General features: G+C 42.5%; 1 protein-coding gene across 1 annotated transcript in view; it reads left to right on the forward strand.

The window, feature by feature from the left end:
* The window catches only part of EMCN (endomucin), a 141,217-nt gene that overhangs the window by 112,831 nt on the left and 6,912 nt on the right, over positions 1-21,474 (forward strand). The window contains exons 7-10 of the mRNA XM_066573976.1: positions 7,817-7,909; positions 17,220-17,267; positions 18,562-18,651; positions 20,433-20,457. Coding sequence (XP_066430073.1) covers positions 7,817-7,909; positions 17,220-17,267; positions 18,562-18,651; positions 20,433-20,457 — 256 coding nt within the window. The remainder of the gene's footprint in view (positions 1-7,816; positions 7,910-17,219; positions 17,268-18,561; positions 18,652-20,432; positions 20,458-21,474) is intronic.

Genomic DNA, 21,474 nt, shown 5'->3' on the forward strand with positions numbered 1-21,474 from the left:
GAAGACGTGGGTGTCGTGCGCTGAATCTGTGATTGCCTTTTTTCCAGCACTGCCTTGGTTAAATTGGTTCTGCTTCTTTCACCCAGCTGCAGATTGTTGGTCATCTCTTCACCACCATATAGAGGCCTCAGACCTGACAGCCCCTGCTGCAGTGTTGGTGTATGAGCGCTCATATATGCACATGTTGCAGCTGCTCCTGTTTGTTCCTGTGTTTGCAGTTTATGCTTTACCTTCAGTTTGCTCAAAAACTTCCAGCCTGGTCCTGAACTTGCTCACTCCTTGGTTCTGCAGACGGCATGGTGTTATCCAACTTCCTGGTGATCAGTCCTGACAGGGTTAATCAGAGCCTGGGTTCCTGTGCAGGGCCGCCCTTGTCAGGCCGAATTCTCTGCTGTTGATAGGCAAGGACTTTCCATCTCCTACTTCCAGCTTAGAGCGAGATCCCCTGGTCACTTTGCATTCCAAGTCACGCTTTCTAGTGGTGAGCATCGGGGTTTCCAGAGTCAGCTGTCTGCCCTGCCGGTCAGTTCCATCTACTAGTTGAGCGATCCATATGAAATTTCTAACAATATGCTGCAGCCATTGATCCCACTGGCTCTAAACCCGCTGCTATTCCAGAACGTTTTCAAGAGTTGTCGCAACAACGACAGAGGCAGGATCAGATCCTGGCCTATTTATACAATGTGAGTATGCGTCTCGGTAGTAACTCCGCTGCCATGACATCTCCCGTAGTTGCGGTTGCCGCCACGTCAGATCAACGATTGGCAGCACCACCTCGTTATTAGGGAGACCCAGGGCAATGTTGCGGTTTCATAAATCCGTGCCCCTCTTTGCGTCTGATCCCGTCAAAGTGGCATTTGTTGTTTCCCACCTCATGGGCCAAGCTCTGGCTTGGATTAACCCTCTCTGGGAGAGGGCTGATCCACTGGTAAACGACATTACCCTATTCATTGAGACCTTTCACCGAGTTTTTAATGAGCCAGTCGTCCATCCTCAGCCGTGTCCGCCTTGGTGCGGCTTGCTCAGAATAACCTCACAGTGGGTCAATGCGCGATCCAGTTTTGCACCTTGGCTTCTGAGTTAAGATGGAGTAACAAGGCTTTAGTCGCTGCATTTTGGGAGGGGCTGAATGGGCAAATCAAGGATGAGTTGGCAGGTCACAAGGTCTCCAATGGAGCTCACAATCTAAATTCCCAATCTCAGGCCTTATTTACATGAACGTTTTTCTGCGGCTAATGTAGCTGCGCAAAAAAAAATAAAAAAAATCGCAACCATCTGAAGCATTGGTTTCTAATGTAATCATTCAGGCAAATGAGTTTTTGCTGTACAAAGATGTCCGACCAAAAAATATAGCACATAAGTGACTGAAAAAGGCAACCGAAATTTCATGCTGTGGAAACATATAGGCCTTTCCCTATCTTTTGACCGAAAAATGCTGGTAGCTCCATAGACTCATACGGGAGCCGTCAGAAAAGGTAAGGGGAGGGAGTTTAGCAGTGGCTACCATTGCTAAACACTGACCACTGCATCTAGCAGTTCTGCCTAGCGAGGGATTTCGTGACTGTGGCATATTTTCTCTGCAATAAGTTGCAGCTGGTCGTGTGAATTAACGAAAAAACGGTGAATAATAGCCGCAACTTGGTCATGGCAATTCTTCGTTCATGCGATTTTCAGCAGAGATGTGGCTGACTGAAAAATGCATTGCACCGCGTGAAAGAGTCCTCAGACACATATGCTCTACTGTCAACTTCATAGGAGGCCAATTAACTTACCAATATGTTTTAGGGGTCTGGGAGGAAATCAGAGTATCTAGCATCAGAGTTCTTCATATACACAGGGTTCTGGTTATGCGATGTCGTAAGAGATGGTGCCTTTTATTCCAGCATGGATGTTACCGATATATACATTTAAGCTTCAGTATATTACAGCTAGAAGAAGTACTATAGTAACCCGGAGACTTGCTGCTGTTCTGTGTCAGTGAAACTGCAGATCCCATACTCATATCCGCTAATTGGTACCGGCTGTCATACATTTGCTGATTCATTCTGCTTAAATAATTGCCTGGATCTGAAAGCTGTCAATACAAAACGTTTCCACTGGATACTTTGGCCAGTTGTTCTTTTCTCTTCCATGATTTCACAAAGTATGACAGATGCTATCAAGTCATCTTGTGTAGTTTGCTGCACTAATACAAGAAATGAATATGTATGTGTAATGACAGTCAAGGATATGTGTAATGCTTGCCAAATGTTACAATCCACACTGTGCCAGATATTTTATGTGTCTAAGGTGTCAGTCACACGCACATATGAGTCTTGGGTATTATGTGCGTATTTTTCACACATGTAAAATACACATTAGGGCTTAAGCACATTGCCATAGGTGCAACTACAATCAGCAGTATGGAATGAGGGAGATTTCTTCTCGCTTGCTGACAGTTCAAACTTTACACTAGTTTGAAAGTAAAGGCACATTTACACACACAGATATCTTTCAAAAGATTAAAAGATCAGTGATCGTTTTGCATAAAGTACTAATAGGCACTAATTGTTATTAGTACTTTATTAACTTCATTTGCATGCAAATGAGCTTCTGGGAGCTGTTACAGAACTACAGAATCTGCAAGAGGTCTGAGCTTTGTAATTAGCTCCATTGCTCAGCCAAGGGCTCCCCTTGGAGAATTCAGCACCATGGACAGCAGACACTGCATTCGGTCCTGCTTATCAGCTGTTTTGCCAGCAGGGCTGAGAACAGCTGTAACAATGTTATCAGCTGTAATCAGCTTTCCGCTGGCAGAACACAGCATGCGCTACTGCTTATCAGCTGTTCAGCTGAACGACGGTTTTCAGTTCTGCTTGAAAACCGTTGTTCAGCAGAACAGTGAAAGATGGGCACATTTAGACACAATTTATCACTCAAAAGATGGCTTTTGAGTGAAATTTAAGCGATAATCGTTGTGTCTAAAAGGGCCTTAAAGGGGTTGTCTCGCGAAATCAAGTGGGGTTATACACTTCTGTATGGCCATATTAATGCACTTTGTAATATACATCGTGCATTAAATATGAGCCATACAGAAGTTATACACTTACCTGCTCCGTTGCTAGCGTCCCCGTCACCATGGTTCCGTCTAATTTTGGTGTCTTCTTGCTTTTTTAGACGCGCTTGCGCTGTGCGGTCTTCTCCCTTCGGCTCCGCTCCGCCCCCTTGTACGCGTCATCGCGTAGCTCCGCCCCATGACGTGTGCCGGTTCCAGCCTCCTGATTGGAGCCGAAGGGAGAAGACCGCACAGCGCAAGCGCGTCTAAAAAAGCAAGAAGACACTGAAATTAGACGGAACCATGGCGACGGGGACGCTAGCAACGGAGCAGGTAAGTGAATAACTTCTGTATGGCTCATATTTAATGCACGATGTATATTACAAAGTGCATTAATATGGCCATACAGAAGTGTATAACCCCACTTGATTTCGCGAGACAACCCCTTTAACAGTGGAAAGATAGGTGCGGCCCAATCTTCCCTGCACCATGTATTCAGTACATGCGGAAAACATTGGGCAGATACTATCTTTTCTTGGCTGTAGAATTTACAGCCGAGAAATCTCAGCAGTTAAAACGAAACCACTGAACTCCTATTGAGATCAACAGTTTCATTTTCTCCCCTTATACGGCCTTATAGTATTCACGGTCGAGAAAAGAGAGGGACTGCCCTATTTTCCTGCAGGTAGTCAATACATCCTGCTCCTCTTGTTTTAAACTCCTGCTCTCCGGCACGGTGCTTGAACTGCCAGCGAGGGAGAAGAACTCTCCCTCATTCAGGTTCAGCTACGCTCCGTGCTGCCGAGCATATTTGCCCCTACAGCAATGTGTTTTAGCCGTTACACAGCAAATACACATAGTCTGTATTAGAGCAAAAACACATGGGCGCGTGTGCTAATAGGCTCTGTACACATGGGCGCGTGTGCTAATAGGCTCTGTACACATGGGCGCCTGTGCTAATAGGCGCTGTAGTTTTGTTTGGACTATTCAAACTCCACGCTATTGCATGCGAGTTTGAAAAAAAAAGCGTGAAGGTCCTATGTAGAAAAACTACATGCAAGAAAGATATGGCAAATCCTATATTTTCTCCAGCATAGTATTAATGTGTGTGAATCCAGATAGTGAAAATTAAACCACTGAAGTCATAGGTTTCATTTCATCTTATCTTGCATTGTTCAACTTTGGTTTGGAAACCTAGCAGTGGTCCTAGAATATGATCGTGTGTTCCCTTAATTGCCACATTTGCAATTTTTAATTGTGACTGTTTAAAATGACCCTCAGGTCCCAGAACAAAATTTTGTCCCAGGATTTAAGGGTGTGGTGGTGGTGGTGGTTATATTACCTGCTATCCATCTTCTATGCCTTTGTAACTTTTGGACTCCTTTTTTAGTTGTCCAAGATGGCCACCACAATTTTTTGATTATGCCACGCACAATATGTGCTGCTCTGTAATTGAGCTAGCTGGCCAATTAGGGAGCAGTTAGAGTGCATAGTCTAACACTACCAATACACTGAGCGGATTGGATAGTTAGAAGATTGTGGTGGCCAGTTTGGACGACTGAAAAGGGAGCCCAGAACTGGTTGATCAATGGGACAACGACACAGAAGACCAAGGCAAGTAATATAACTTCTCCTCCGGTCTCTGGACAGTATTTTGGCCCGCAACTGGATGGCTGCTTTAATTTGGGATAAGACCTACAGTTACAATAAAAAGTAAATGAATGTGGGACTTGGGGATCTTAGGGACTTGTGAATGGGATATCCTTGCATATATCAGTGAGCTCCTATTAACAGAAATACGTATGATTACACAATTATGGTGATATACCTGTGGCATCTTTGTGTTATCCTGTGAAAATGAATCTTTTCTACTGAAAGAGCTACAAAATCCAAATAGAACAGGAGTTACATGCAAATTGAGGACTATTTTCTTCCCCCCTGTATAATCTGCATGTGGTAGTAGGAGCGTGCACAGACAAATAGAATTTTCATAAACTTTATTCAAGCATAAATCACAGATGACAGTCTGCCAGATTGTAAAATATTGAGTAGAATATGAAATACACTGGGTATTTCGCTGTACTGTGGGCTGTGGAGTTTTTGTAGTCACACTTTGATTTATGTTTGTATAAAAGACTAGTTTATGCAGATGCACATCCATATGTGTGCACACTTCTGAGGACGAAAACACAAGTCATAAATGGCTGCCTGGGGAAACTCAGTCTGACTGCAGATTAATATAGTCTGCAGTTAGGAAGAATACTATAAAAACTCTGCAAAGTTTCTGTATGCAGTTGTAGAGTCGGGCCATTTCATGACAATGAACTATTGTATACGAGTCACTGGCGTTATTTTACCATAATGGCCAGATGTAATGTAATAGTAAAAAGATTTACAAATCCCCCTCAGAGACAGATGCTTTCTTAGTAAATCCTTACAATTAAGCAGCATTTTTTGTGTTATTATGGCCCCAATCACCATTTCCATCCATAGTAATGGGATTAATTTTGCATTACTGATCATTCACATAAATGATTTTATGTAGCTTTGTCTGATTCTATTTTCTTTTCTATTCTGCTTGCACTTTATGTCCATTTTGAATTTTATGGAATTCCTAAATAAAGCTTGAATACTTTAATATCACTTGAGGGTTGGTTTCTGTTCTCTATTTCCCAAATTGATGGCGCTCGCCTGCATCTTGGGTACTGGTGAGCGGGTATTAAGTGGACTATGAGTACACTGGGTTCTGATGATGTCCATTCTGCACGGTCTGCAATGTAACGTCATACAAATGTTTCATTTGAAAAATCTCCCATTAAAATTTGAAACCTTTATTGATTTATTCTCAAAAATCTTTTTAAATAGAATTGTGTCTACTAGTATTAAAAATATGTCAGCGTTACCTATTAAAATATATTAAGGCAGATTTATTAATAGTGGTGCACCATGCAAGCAGTGTGCTGGTATCTCTCCCATGTGAAGTGCATGAATCTAGTATAGGCTTAACAAAAAACACTAAATTCTTCATAAATGAGTTGAACTCAATGAAACTTAAAGTTCCACCCACTTTTTCTGCCATCTTAATACATGTCAGGAAAAGTGGCACATCAGCTTCATGAACATGGCAATGCAACGTGAGAAAACGGTAGTAAATACACAACTAAATTTGACCCATTTAACCCCATTTATTTTTTATAAATTCTGCTTTGTTACACTGAGATAGTTTGCGACTTTCAAAACTGTAATGCAATACTGCATTTTGGATCATTAGAAAAGCCAATGGAAAAACAATTGTCCCAAATGTATTGAGTATTCGGTATTGGCGCTTGGAGACTTGTGGTCAAAAGTTTGTTCCGTTAAAACATAGTAGAAAAATATATTCTATGGAATATTCAGTAATTGGAGAGTCTTTACTAAAATATATGAAATTACATCGGAAATATGAGTTGCTCTCTCCCTTGATACCATCTTCAGTACTGTACTCCTCATTAAACAGTGAACTGAGTTGCTCTCGGTGAATGTAAAAATGGGATAATGGATTAGTTGTGAGAAAATCAGCAATTCTTTCATTTGTTTTAAACATTTTATGGTAACAGGCTTTTTTCTTCTTCACCTATAACTTTAAAACTAAATGGAGCATTTTTATGGACTCTTCAAGGTTATGGGGCAAACCAGAACAAGATATATAATATTTTCCACCTTCATAAATAAAAGTACCATGTCCATAAATGTTGCTGTACCAAGCACACCTGCAACGATTGGTCAATGTCTGGGGTAATAATGAGAAACTTGAACAAGTGACCCAAAGGCAGAATTGGCGGTCATTTCCACAACAAAACACCTTTTAGAATATATCCAGCTGAAAGGGGTTGTCCAATTTTTTAAATCTAAATATTGGAAATGTCATATGATAAAAAAGTATACTCACTAGTTTGATCTTTCCTGTACCATTCTCACTGCTCTGGTCCCCTCTGCCAGGCTTTGCTTGCCTTCCTGAAAGTATGATGTACGCATATATGCACATGACCACTTGAGGCAATCACTGGCCTTAGCAATGTACAACACAAGACCACTAAACAAAATGTAACAGAAAAAGGAGCCATCAGCTCACCGCCATCCACAAGAACACGTAGATCTCAGCCATGGGGAATCTCTTGTAATGTAAGGAGAAGTATGCCACCAAGCTGAGCCTCGAGTCAACATACAGATCAAAGGTATTTCTCCAGCATCCACAATATAAAAGTCATATTAATACTATGTCAGAAACATGGACTTTCATATTATGGATGATGGAGAACTACTTTCTATCTGTCATTAGTCCACTAAAGGCAGTGATTGGTTGCACCACTCATGTGGGTATCAAAGCATGTCACCTCTGGTTCTTCCAGAGGGAAGAACCAGAGTGTTTCGGACTAAATCAATGAAAGCACCATATTTTTTTTAGTCCATAACAATTTCGACATTTAGAAAAACAATTGTCTTGAGCAATCCCCTTAATTTTTGTGCGACTGTACAGAATAATTCCAAGCCAGCACTTAGTAAATAAGGTATGTTGCTGACAGATTTGTCAGATTTTGTAATCATATATTTAAAAAAAACTGCATAAACTTGGTAACACTACTATATCAGATAAGTGACTGTATGGTTCACAACAAACCAGGTTGTAAAGTTATAACTGAAATCGGTATTATATATGAATATACTGTATATGGCGACCAATTAACCTTTTATATACAGCTTCTCCATAAAGTAAATTTGCATTTTGTTTGATGTGCTCTACAGATGGAAAGATCGAAGATAACTTTACTGCCGACCTGAAAGATGTTGTTAACCTGCCAGATGTTTCTTCTAATATTATGCCAACAGATCATAAAGGTCAGTAAAACAAGTCTGCAGGTCGTTTGCGTGGCAGACATTGAAGCGTATTTCATTGTGAGTGTAAAAGTGGATTCAAGAAGAGAACTTTGCCCAGACTAAAGGGCTGTTCTAAGTAAGGGTGGTTTCCATTGGACAACTGTCTTCCGAATAGTCGTTTGGAATAGTCATCCAAGTGAGTTGTTAGCATTCAGACGGCTGTTGCTTTTGTTCTTTTACACAGAACAATTGTTGGTCAGTAGTTATTCCATTTGGATCAACCAATGGCTATTTTTTACATGAGGTGAAACTAAACAACTAGTAACTAGTAAATGAATTATTGCTCATCACCCTGTTGGTGCCCATGTTTATACTGTTATTTGCATTCACTCTTTTGAGCGAGTATTTAGATAATCGTTCCCTGTAAAGCCACCCCAATTGTAGAAACAGACACAGACTCGCACACCAGGGAGCTGGGGAATCCTGAAGTGGACCCCTAAGTCAGGTGTAGGCCGGCCCCCTGCACTCCCAGCACATTGCAGTCTCTGCACAGTATCTCCTGCTCGGGCTCCTCTCCGCTCTCACAGCACTGACCTAGTAGAGGAGAGGAAGCCTCGCTCACAAGCTTAGAACTTTTGCAGAGCAGGATGGCTGCTTCCTAATACAGCCAGCAATCACCCTGCTTTTGTGTTGTGTGGAGCCTGTGACTTCATCATTCAGGTCCTGTTTCCACACTGCTGGTCCTGACAGGAATCAGTTGGAGAAGACTTTCAGGAGCGAGGCTCGTGTACTGCTGCTATGTGACAGGCCAGAAGCCATAACCCCTGCACCTCCACTACAAATGGTGGCTTCAGTTTCAAGGGACCTGGTAAGGAGGGGTTAGTCAGCTTCCACCACCTGTCCCTCAGCCATGTTGCTCACACCAGTGCATGTCAGCACCTGAAGCCATGGAGATGGACGTGGTTGTAGAGCCCCAGTGTATTCAGGAAAAAGTAGATGACTGGATCACAGTTCCTGGGCAGCCAGGTGGGAGAGAATCACCTATTCTCTTCTCTCCTCTTCTTTCCTGTCCTCAATCTTTGCGTAGTTTGGGAGGCGTCAATGGGACAGAGGGGAGGTTAGTCACGGTTTGGGAATTTCCCAGAGTGGAGAGGGGGATAATATGTGGGAATTTGTGTTTTTTTGCGGTATTTGTTTGGGAAATTGAGGCAAACACCTTCTGTCACATTAGGTTTTTAATTTTCGTCACCTGTGGCATCTTGGGTATGGCAGATTGGGTGCTTTGTGCTTCTTAAACTGCATTGCAGGCAGTAGTGGCAGTATTAATGCAAACTGAGTCTTCTAAGGATGCAGGTGCCATATGTTTGGATGGTAAGGCGTGGGTGGAGGTTTACGTTTTAAAAGTCCGCTCAATGCTCCCTTAAAGCTGGAGGTAAAAGAACTCATTTATAAAGATGAATACATAGAGTAATTCTCTCTCCTTCTGCTCACCAAATTAAATTTCGATAAGGGCAAGTGGGACAAAAGTAAGGAGCAGGAGGAAGAAAAGAGGTTGGCTACAAGCCTTTGAAATTATAGCTATTATGATAAGGGAAAAGGCGCTTGAACATTGTTTGGCCCTTTTCTGCTACATGGATTCCATTGGTGAAGCTCATTGGGTTTATGGAGGTCAGGCTTGGCTCCACTACATGTGCAATTTAGGCAGAAGAAGGTGCTGTGGGCCATTATTGGGTGGGACTGAAAATATATTGCGCTATGGCTATGGTTAATAGTGCTGGTAAAACAGGGTCAGTCCTTTCTTGGAAGTGGCCAGAGTGTTTGGGCAAGCTGGTCAGTCAGGCCAAGGTGGTAGCTTGAAATTAGGGGTATGCTGGCAGTACAGTAATGGACATTGTAAGTTTGAGGATGCTTGTTAGTTTAAGCATGCCTATTCCCATTGCAATGGTACCTCCCATTCTGCATCCCAGTGCCTTAAAAAGAGGAAGAAGTCTGGCAGAACAGGCAGTTCCTCTGGAAATGGGACTGACTCCAATGAAGTTGGAAAAAACATAACCCCATTTCTAAATAAGTATCTGGACAGAGCTGCTGCCATTAGCTTTTTATGTATTACGATTGATTAGGTGGCCATGGAGTGCTGACTTGCAGATGACACGTCGGTGGCCCTAAAAGCAGATGTCCTGCAGGTGTATCATTTACGGAAAAGCATTCTTCGGGATTTACAGTCATTGCTGGGTATATTAAACTTTGCCTGTCATATTATAAAGCTAGGCAAAGTTAATTGTCAAAGGCTGGCTGCTGTGATGGCAGGCATCCAGGAACCATATCATTATGTTTGACTCGTGGCTGACCATTGTGCGGACTTATGAGTATGGAGGGTCTTTATGGATATCGAATTAACTTGCAAGTGCAAGTTTCAATTTATTCATGGTTGCATCAGTTCATCAGTATTGGGCGTTTTATCTGGAGCAGTGGTGTGCGGCACCATGGCCGGCACACTGTGTCCAATCCAGTATAACAAAGAATCTTGTCCTTCTTGAACTGTTCTCAATCATGGTTGCAGTGACAATATTATGCATTTTGATAATATGGGAGTGGTAATGGCAATCAACACTATTTCTGTGTCGTCTTCTCTGGTGATGCGCTTTCTCCATCATTTGGTTCTTTTTTGTCTTTTCCTTAACATGCGGGTGGTGGCGGTTAATGTTCCAGGGGTTCAGAATAACATAGTGGATGCTCTCTCTCACCTACAATGGGATTATTTTTGGCAGCTGACTCCAAATGTGGAGGTAAGGAGCATAGAGTGTCCAGATGGTCCGTGGGAACTGGTATGCAAGCAGCGGGAGCATTGGTTCAGCATTTTTCATCAGGTGGTACATGTGCAGCGTATTCCATGTGTGGGCAATTTTGGGAGTACTGGACACAGGTGTTGGAGGAGGTATGGATGGATCATCTGGTGGTGGTATTTTTTCTAGTACCTGCCACATAATGCTTCCCTCTCATCCAAATTAATCACCAACTCCAAGGATTCCTCCTGCCACAGAAAGCAGTTATTGACTACCTCAAGGTTGCCCAAACTCATTTAATGCTGTCCTGAAGTGCAAGGCACCAAATAGTGATACTCACGTCATAAAGGTACACCCCATCATCCCTCCAGATTTTGGCTTCGCCTGACTCAAGATCCCTGTGCTATACACATGCCTCCATTCTTAGCAACAAATTTTGAAATGGCTTTACTTATTTAGATTAATCCAGGCTTTGTTAAGCCACTCCATGGAGCAGGCAAACTTCCATTGCTTTCTTGAGATAATATCCGACTACACAATTACTAGGCCCAGTTGCAGGACCCACAAACCCAGAAGGCCATGCTTCATATCTCGGACCAGATCATGAGAGGGCCAGGCCCCGAAATCGTTGTCCCCAACATGAAGAACAAGAATATTAGGGTCCCTGTCTAACTGGGTATAAGTATTAAATTCAGGCAATACCTGCCTCAAAAGCATACCTCAGAGTTCCAACAAGTGGATGCTGCACCACTGCAAGGAAAACCGAGCTGTCGCCCATTCAGTCTCACATATGCTAACAGAGTTCCCTAATAGACATAGGAATGTGCTAAAATCCAAATTAGGCAAAGGGGGAGACCTGGAAAGGTAAAAATAATAATCAGCTAAAGTATCAAATACACAAACTACCCCCCAAGCACTGCATTTTCCCCAACCAACAACCCTTGAGAAGATGTCCCATTAAAACATCACAACAGATCAGGATGTACATAAGAATGAAATCTGGGTGATTCCTATCGCCGAATGGCCAGTTCACAGCTTCATCCATACCTCAAAGTGCCGCTTCAGTCGCTGCCACAATCTGGAAAGAATAAGAGGAATAGACTTTCCCACTAACACTCGCTACCCTCAGGAAATGCCTAAAAACCACCATGAACTGATAACGAGATAGGACCCGTCCTGATTACGCAAAAGTGGTAAACAACCCGCTTGCGTCAATCTCCCATAATGCCTCAGGCAATCCACTGGGCATACCTCAGAGTCCGGAACAATAAATTGAACAACTCATCGACTGCATCCAAACTGATATGTTTTTGATCAATGCAACAAAACTCAACCCATTCGGCTTATAAATCAACATTCTCCGCTAGTAAACTCCCAGGATGTAAATTATTGGGGGATGCTAACTCTCCCAGACGAAAAGCCTCAAAAAATGCAAAGGAGAGAGCCAACTGAAGTAGCCGACTGTCATAAGCAGAATGGCATATTTTATCCAAAGATGCACTGAATAAGCACAGGAACTGAAATGAAACTGTGAACCTGGAATCCCATACAGCAGCACCCGCCTAATACCCCGCAGAGTCTGCCCCACTAAAAATTATTTTGCAATATAAACCCCAAAGCCTTAGACACTAACCGAGTGCTGCAACATAGGAATTCATGTTTGAGACTGACCAGATGCTAAGGCTCCTTTCGAGTCACTTGTTCTTAGAATTTATGGTGTCTGCAGGTGGTAATGTCGGTGCCTCCGAGCTGGGTTATGGCTCAGGGTAAGCTGGTTAGTACAAAATGTCACCAGTTTGTAGCTCAAAGGACATCCCCTGTTGTCTAGCTCTCATTCATTGTTGTATACATTGTCCTTTATTTATGGAGGTATTACTGTTTTATATTTCATTGTTGCTGATAACGCAGGAATCTTAATATTAAAAACAGTTATTTATTTTTTGTAATAAACAACCTCAGTGCCCATTATAATCCAATGGATGTCACCAATATACAGTAAATGGGGTACCACTAGGGAAAAGTGATATGGAAAAAGACCTGGGGGTACTAGTGGATTGTAGATGTAACTGGAGCAACCAATGCCAGTCAGATGCTGCAAAAGCTAATAAAGTCTTGTGGTGTATTAGAAGAGGTATAGGGGCGAGGGACAAGAACATTATTCCTCCACTATATAAGGCACTTGTCACATGGAATACTATGTGCAGTTCTGGACACCGGTGCTCAGGAAGGATGCTGCAGTGCTTGAGGGGGTTCTAAGAAGGGCAACTAAACTAATAAATGGAATGAGAGGACTGGAATACCCAGAGAGGCTATCAAAATTGGGATTATTCACCCTGGAAAAAAGACGGCTAAGGGGCTAGAAAATAACTATGTATAAATACATGAGAGGACAATACAAGGATCTCGCCCATGATCTGTTTATACCCAGGACTGCGTCAGTAACAAGAGAGCATCCGCTACGTTTAGAAGAAAGCAGGTTTCATCACCAACACAGAAGGGGGTTCTTTACTGTAAGAGCAGTGAGACTGTGGAACTCTCTGCCTGAGGACGTGGTAATGGCAAAATCCATAGAGAAGTTTAAGAGGGGACTAGACGTCTTTGTCGAGCGAAAGGATATTACAGGATATAGACATTAGGTGACCTGTGGGTTTGTAGTTCTGGGTCTTACAATCAGGTAGGAACTATCAAAGGTTGATCCAGGGATTATTCTGATTGCCATTAGGGAGTCGGGAAGGAATTTCTCCCCAAATGGGCTAATTGGCTTCTTCCTCATGGGATTTTTGCCTTCCCCTGGATCAACTAAGGGATTGAAATAGGCTGAAATAGACAGACATTGTCTTCTTTCAGCCTAGCATACTATGTTACTCTTTCCTGTCTCCTTGGTCTTATTTTTGCTACAGGTAAAAAGGGGTGGGAAATGGGTGGTGGTTGGGTGGATGGGTTTTGGTAGTTTTGGGTATTGTTGGCAGATGGGCATTCATCTCATCCAACTCAACTTACTCTAGCCATGAGTATGTATATGTGTATGATATGTCTTCAATATGTGTGTAACTTGTATGGAACGTGTGTGTAAGGGTCTGTTTACAACAGCATTGGAGAGTTCTTTCAAAACCTCCATCACTGTATTTGATTAAACAGGACAGAATAGCAATAGCGGCACACAACTCTATTTTGTCCTGTAGAATGCCAGAGAGACGGCTAGAAACTGAACAGACCCATTATAGTCAATTGTGTCCATTCCTTGCCATTTAGTTCAGCCAGATGAAAGTTCTGTTCAGACAGTGGGTTTCGTTTTCTTGCTCCTATAATGGAGCAAATATATTGTATGTGTAATATATACAGTCATTGTCAAAAAAATCAAGCACCCAGGAGGAATTGTCAGAATCAAATGAAACTTTCTATGTGTGATTGTAATGTTAATACTAGCATGTAATTGCAATATCAGAACAAAAGGATAATTTATTGTGGAAAACTGAATACTTGAAGGGAGGCTCTAGTACCCTGTTGTACCGCCTCTAGCTTAGATGCAAGATGTGATATGGGGAGGGAGGCTTGGAGGCTCTAGTACCCTATTGCACCACCTCTAGCTTGAGTGCAAGATGTGATACTGGTGGTCATGGAGGTATACAGGTTCTGTATGGTATCCTGCGGTATATCCATCTGCTGATTTATTCAGCTCCATGGAGAGCTCCCCTGCTAAACCTTTACTGGGAGGTCAGGAGCCAGTAATGGGTTAGTACACTGAGTAATCCCCATACCGGACTTATTCCCTCTGTGTTCGGAGGATGCTGGATCTGTTTGTCCTATTCTGGGGTATTCATGTTTGCTATGTTTTGTGTTGCTTCAGCCTATTTTGGTGGTGTTGTTTGTCTCCCTAACCTGCTGGATGTGTGACATGGGGAGCTCGTCAGGAACATTGGAAGAGGAGTTAGAGAGTGAGTGGTAATCGGAACATGAAGTAGAGAGTAGGTGGGATGCGGTGGTGCAATAGTCAGCGTTACCAGAGAAGGGAGCAGAGATGTAGTCAGTAAAGGAGGACGTGTGAGGAGTAGACAGGAGATCTGATGCTGTTACCTGAGCCAAGCCTTGAGCCTATCCCTGTGCCTTTGGAATATCTCCCCTTCGGGGCGTGTGGAGTGCAGATCCTGTTTTCCTGGAGTCAGCAGTGGCAAATGCATATTCCCTCCGCTTAATTACCTCCATGTTGGGAGCGAATGAGGACTGAGTAACCAAGTTGTTAAGTGTGACTGGAGCCGCGAAAGAAAGGATGTAATAAGAAAATGAAGGGGTATGTGTTGTTTTCCCTTCATGTGTCAGAAGCACCCCCAGGGATCGTCCATCAGATAACTGAGACTGCGGATGTTCAGAGGTTGGGTATAAGAAGAGTAACTTGTTGAGATGAAAAATCAGCAAAAATTCGGTTCGTTTACTGTAAAGGGGCACTGATGTCACAAGAACACATAGGTAATAAAATTATTCAGCACGGCTGCTATTAGTGGGTCCTTTGTGTGGCTGGGCTGACTACACTTTGGATCTTCCGAAAGAAGATGTTAGAGCCACCCGTGACACACCATCAGGTTTTACCCCGCCATCTTCACCACCCAGAGAACTGACCCTGTCTGCTACACTTGTCCTTGTTCCCAGTTTCTGCTCCTGTTTCCCTGATTGGCTCCACCCTGTCCCTTGATTGCACACCCCATATAAACCTGGTCTCTCACCTTTGCGAGATTATTGTGCTCTTTGCCTCTAGTCAAGCTCTACTACCTACAGCTCCTCCCTACACGATTGCTGATACCCATTACTGACCTCTGGCTAAATCCTGACTACACTACTTGCCTGCTCCCTTGTACTGCAACAGATACCTACCCATTACCGACCCTTGGCTTTCCTTGACCATGCTATTTGTCTGTTCGGGTTACAACACGAGGGTCAGAACTCACTCCAGACTGTTACATGGACAATCAGATGATCCTCTCTACTGGTGGTCATCAAGGGCATCCTAAGCCTGGTTGCTTTGTGTGTGTGCCCTCACACATCCACTGATCACAACACCTCTTAATAGTCTGGTCAGAATGGACCAGGTGGCGTGCAATTCATCAATATGACCATCCAGCTGCTCCAATAATGCCCCCTCTCAAACTCAGTTAACTGGGTGAAATCTCTTCGGTTGTGTCATAGAAGTGTCTGGTGGTCAACAAGCTTTACACAAGTGGGAAAAGAGGTCCACTATACACAATTAGCCTCTGAGAGCCTTTTTAAAGGCCAAGGGTGGAACCATTTTTAGGGTCTCAGGTGACAAAACTGTTCATTTAATCACATTGTTACGTCTTCCAAACGAACAAACTCAGAAATTCAGACCGAACTCAGACAGCATAGACAGAACTCAGGAATTCAGACATAATATGGACACTGAGAAATAGACTTCACACTCACCAAACGGTGAACTAAGACAGAACACGGAAAAAGCAAAACAGACTAGCATGTACGAAAAGGCACAATCAGAAGGCAGCAGTCACAAGTGGGAAAGGAGTATTCTTAATAATAACCAATTAGTGGTAATGAAATATAAGGATTAGAGATGAGCGAACGTGCTCGTTTAGGGCAATTACTCGAACGAGCATAACTTTTTTTGAGTAACTGCCTACTCGGGCGAAAAGATTTGGGGGGCGGGGTGGAACAGGGGGGAGCTCTCTCTCTCCCCCCTACCCTCCCGGCTCCCCCTCGCAACCCCCCGCTCACCTCTAGCCCCCTCCGGATCTTTTCGCTCTATTAGGCAGTTACTTGAAAAAAGCAACGCTCTGTCGAGTAATTGCTCTAAATGAGCACGTTCACTCATCTCTAATAAGGATGTTATTAACTCACCTAGGGAACACCAGTACATCAAAAATCCAGGCAGATGATACCAGAGTATCCCTTAGGGGCAGGGAGCTTGGGTGCATCCCAATGTTGTGATTTACGGTGGGGAACCTGATGGTCACTGGTCCTTATGACATCCAATCATGGAGAGGATCCGATGAGGATTCCGAATATATGTGTATATATCAGAGAAACAACAGCAATATATCAACCAAAAAAAAGTGCCCAGCGCTCCAGCAGGCACACTCCCAAAAGTAGAGAAGTATGTGACTTACTTCACAAGGGTGTCTCTGATGAGTGCACCCCTAATCCTGGACAGCGTTGTATAGTCATATGTACCCCAGTCTGACACTGTGTAGAAGGGCAAAGGAAAGTAAATGGGCCTTAAGTAGAGATAAAGGGATGTAACGCTGCAAGGATCTGATGCTATTATTATTGGTGAAATAATTAATAGTTTAATGATAGAATTTAAATAAATTACAAATTCTGGGCTTCACATAGCAATACTTGCTACATAGCCAAATGAGTGGAGGGCAACAATATATACTTAGCTAGATGGACAAATGATTCAATGCTTGCATTGATCATAGTGTCGCCTCTTAACTAGGTACTGTGAATGCCTTTTGACCAGGGCTATATTATAGTCACGTTCCATGATCTATTTTGTTTCCCTTTAATATAAATGGTTATAGGTGCCACAGAAGGAGGTGAAGTACCATCACTATCAAAGAGCAAAAAAGGTAAGTCCATCCATGGATAGAGACTTATGTGATTATTGTTTAGTATACCCAGTATACACAGTCATTATATAACTACTTTCTGGAGTTCGTGTTATGGCATCAACACTCAGAACCCAGTGATTCTACTGAACTCAGTTTAGAGTACCATAGAACTCTATGGCCATCTATGTTCAGTTCATTAATACTGCAGTAGGTTTCGGTGTTGCCACCAGTCACACAATTAAAAAAAGGGCATTTTAAAATATTTGATACCATTTTTGCCTAAGGTTGCCCATATACCTAAGATAGATGTTGATTAAGCACTCATCTGATACCTATTCCTCCCAACCCTCCGCAATACACATGAATTGGTAATATTATCATTGCACTGCTTATATTAAAAACAGGAGTGATGAGATCAAATCGAAAACTCTTGACTTATAAGTAGATACAACTTTATTCACGGTACATTGTGAAGCGCGGTCTGTATCCTACTGATGGCTATGGCAAAATAAATAAAATAAATCTTATTAATTGTATAGTGCCAGCTTATTCCGCAGCGCTTTTAGGTAATTCATTTATTACCCCCCACCAAGCTGGGTGCTCATTTTACCAAACTCCGAAGAATCAAAGGCTGATTCAACCTTGAGCAGGCTACCTGAACCATGTGGGGATTGAACTTGCAACCTTCAGGTCATGAGCGAGAGCCTAGGACTGCAAAATAAAAGCAGATTCTCTGAAGCCATTCAGGTTAATGGAATACATCCATGACTGCAGGAAGCATTTCCAATAAGAACATTATAATTAGGAATTGTATTTTATGTAGCTCCTCAAAACATTTACTTTGCCATGATACATATTGGATATACAAAAGTTGACTTCATAGGCAATGATTGCATTAAAAGGCTTGTGTTGTGATTAAAAGATACATTTCTGATCGGTGGAGATCTGACCATTGGGACCTGCACTGATGCCAAGAACACAACTCCAGCAAGTCCTGTAGTGAGGGCACATTCATTTTAGTAGGTCTACCAAGCTCTTGAACTTAGCTATCTCCGGTGGTCCAACTGAAATTAATGGAGCGCTGTGTGCATGTGTGACTGCTGCTCCCCTCACTTCAGGACATGAGTTTTGTTTTCAGGATTGGTTGGAGTCCTAGTGGTCAAACCCATCCTGTGGTTGGGGGGTTAACTTTCACTCACGGTACAAACCTTTTTTAAGAATAATGGCGAGACTTGATTTATTTGCAGGTAATTTTGTATGATTTGCACTGAGATTTAGAAGCTCTTTGTCCTGGACAATTTCTTTCTTGCAGGGATTTATATCGGAGTAGGCTGTGTACTCGCTGCAGTTGTTCTTGTTGTCTTAATATTTCTGTATAAGATGTGCCAGAAAAAGCCTCCAGGTAAGAAAAGTCACTGTAAGGTGTCTAAAACTTTAGGAATAAAAATGGAGGTTTATATTTAGATCTTACATAATTAACGTCATAAATGTATTAATTTGCTTACACTCACCCAAGATAACAAAACAAATATACCTGGCAGTATTGACATTCATTGGTGCGCCTGCTAAAGAGGTGTCCTCATTTGTAGCTTGAAGGGCTGAATATAAAGATTTGGTGGGAAAAACAATATTAATTATTAAAGCAAAAAATAAAAATGTGGGAATTACCTAATTTCTTTTTTTCCACTAATGATTTAGTTAGTTTAGGTTTAGGGTGGCTTCACACGAGCATGTTTTTGTGCGTACATAATTGCACACCCATGTGCGGGCAAAAACATGCATGAATGCAGGTCCGTGCATTGCACTGCCGGCGGCTCCATTGACGGCAATGGTCTGAGGGCACCCCGTAATTGCTTTTCAGGGAAGGGCTTTGCATATAAGCTCTTCCCTGAAAACTAGAATTTTAGTGTAAAACAAAAAAAAACAAAAAAACACTTACCTGCCCGCCAATGCCGTGCCCCCACAGGGATGAAGAGCACGTCTGCCACTTGAGGCAGATATTTCCTTCATCCCTTCGAGGAAAAAGAATTCCCTGCTGCATCTGCCACATCTTTGACATCTGCAGCGAAGTAATTCTTCATCCCTGCGGGGAATAAAGAATTCCCTACCACAGCTGTCACAGATGACAGCTGCGGTAGGGGATCCAGCTGCCGGCATCCTGTAATTGTTTTTTTAGGGAAGGGCTTTAAATATAAGCCCTTCCCAGAAAAAAAAGGCAAAGTGGTGTTAAAAATAAATTTTTAAAAAACATACCTCCCTTCAGCTGACAGGGCTCAGCAGCATCCTCTCGGCACTGTCCTCAGCTCTTCTAAGCAGTTTATAATTCAGATTTAAAATTCCCGCCTGCTTAAAGTGCTGCTTGTGATTGGCTAAGGCGCTCAGCCAATCACAGGAAACTCTCGCCTTTCATTCATTCAGAGCACTTTTTTTTTAAATTTTTAACACCACTTTTCTTTGTTTTTCAGGGAAGGGCTTATATTTAAAGCCTTTCCCTGAAAAACAATTACTGGGTGCCGGCAGCCGGATCCCCTACTGCAGCTGTCCTCTGTCACAGCTGGGGTAAGGAATTCTTTATGTGGCAGGTGCAGCAGCAGGGAATTCTTTTTCCTCATGGGAATGAAGGAAACATCTGCCGCACGGCAGCGGCAGACTGGTAAGTATTTTTTTTTTTAAAAAACCACTAAAATTCTTGTTTTTCAGGGAAGGGCTTATATGTAAAGCCCTTCCCTGAAAAACAATTCAGTGGTGCCGGCAGACCATTGCCTTCAAACAATGGGTGCACGCATGTCCTATCTTTACAGGCACACGCCTGTAAAGCACGGACATGTGCACACATCATAGGGAATGCATGTGTTGTAATAGACACGTGTTTTTGTGCGCGCGTATGTACGCACAAAAGACGTTTGTGTGAAGCCACCCTTATGCATTAAGGAACAAAAAAGAAGAAAAAAAGTTGTAGTGTCTCTCACCCGCACATCTTATTTAGAGTTGGTGCCTCCATGTCTCTGACAATGGTGCTCGGTCTGCTTGTTCGACAACAAACTGATCCAATCAAACCCAGTGTCCAACCTTTATACAAGTCTTTATAACAATAATTGGGAATTGGAAAAAAATAAGAAATATTAGAAGCTGTAATATAAAAGTCTTAGAAGTAATAATATCTGACAATATTTTCTCTTTTAGCTGCTGAGAACAGAGAAGTAAAAGTGTAAGTAACCCACTCCAAACAAATATATTACTGTGTATCACTAAGTGCAGACAGGCCAAAAATGATTGTCTTTATGAACCGCCTGTCCTGTTCCATGAATGTCAGCGGCCTGCCTGGCACCGGTCATTGTTTAATATGTATGTGACGACTCAGTGAGTGATTATTTTATCAGGATGCTGATCTGAAAAGGTACAATTATTTTTAGAGTTGATGTCTTCACTTTCATTTAACATAAAGCAATAGTTCTGCTTTCATCATTACATCATTACAGCCTCACTAAAATACAGATTCTCCTTAAGGAGAACCAGCAGAAGGGTAGAGAACAGGTTGTGTCCATTGGAGAAATGTGCAACTAGGTCTCATCCAGAAAGATATTTGTGGAACTGCAAGTTCTTGGTTCAGTAAACAGTCCCTGTGAAGCATTCTCCCTCTCCCCCATCCTTCTCACAACGTTTGAAACGTTTATGTCTACGGGAGGAATTTATTAAGACTGATGTGTCATACACCAATCCTAATCCAAAGTACACTGGAATCAAGTGCACAAGAGATACATATAAATAAAATCTACACCAGCTATCAGGTGGCATAGAGTTGTACTATAATTTACACCAATTTATGGTGCAAATTATAGTAAATCTATTGGGCCACCGGAGGCCCTGCACCCTTCTGCAAAGCCTCACCCAATTTCTAGTAATTTTTTAAAATGTTGCATATTTTTGTATTTTTTTTTATTTCTAAGGCAGAAAACTTTCACAAATTATTTAGCAAATGAACCCTGTTTCATCCAGAACAGATCACATAGGCATAGTGCAAGCTCTGCATTACTATATAATATTGAGGTCCCTTAATCCTTTCCAATCCACTGTCTGACATCTTCCCACATTCTGATTGAAGCTTGTACAGCTCCAATGTCAGAAGACGTCCGACAGGGTATTCTTACTATCTATTGCCAGCCACTCCGCTGTCGGAGCCTTTCTGGTGCACACACACTGGGTATAGCCAGCAGATGGCACCGTT

This window comes from Eleutherodactylus coqui, chromosome 7 (genome assembly GCF_035609145.1).
Source record: "Eleutherodactylus coqui strain aEleCoq1 chromosome 7, aEleCoq1.hap1, whole genome shotgun sequence".
Classification (NCBI taxonomy): Eukaryota; Metazoa; Chordata; class Amphibia; order Anura; family Eleutherodactylidae; genus Eleutherodactylus; species Eleutherodactylus coqui.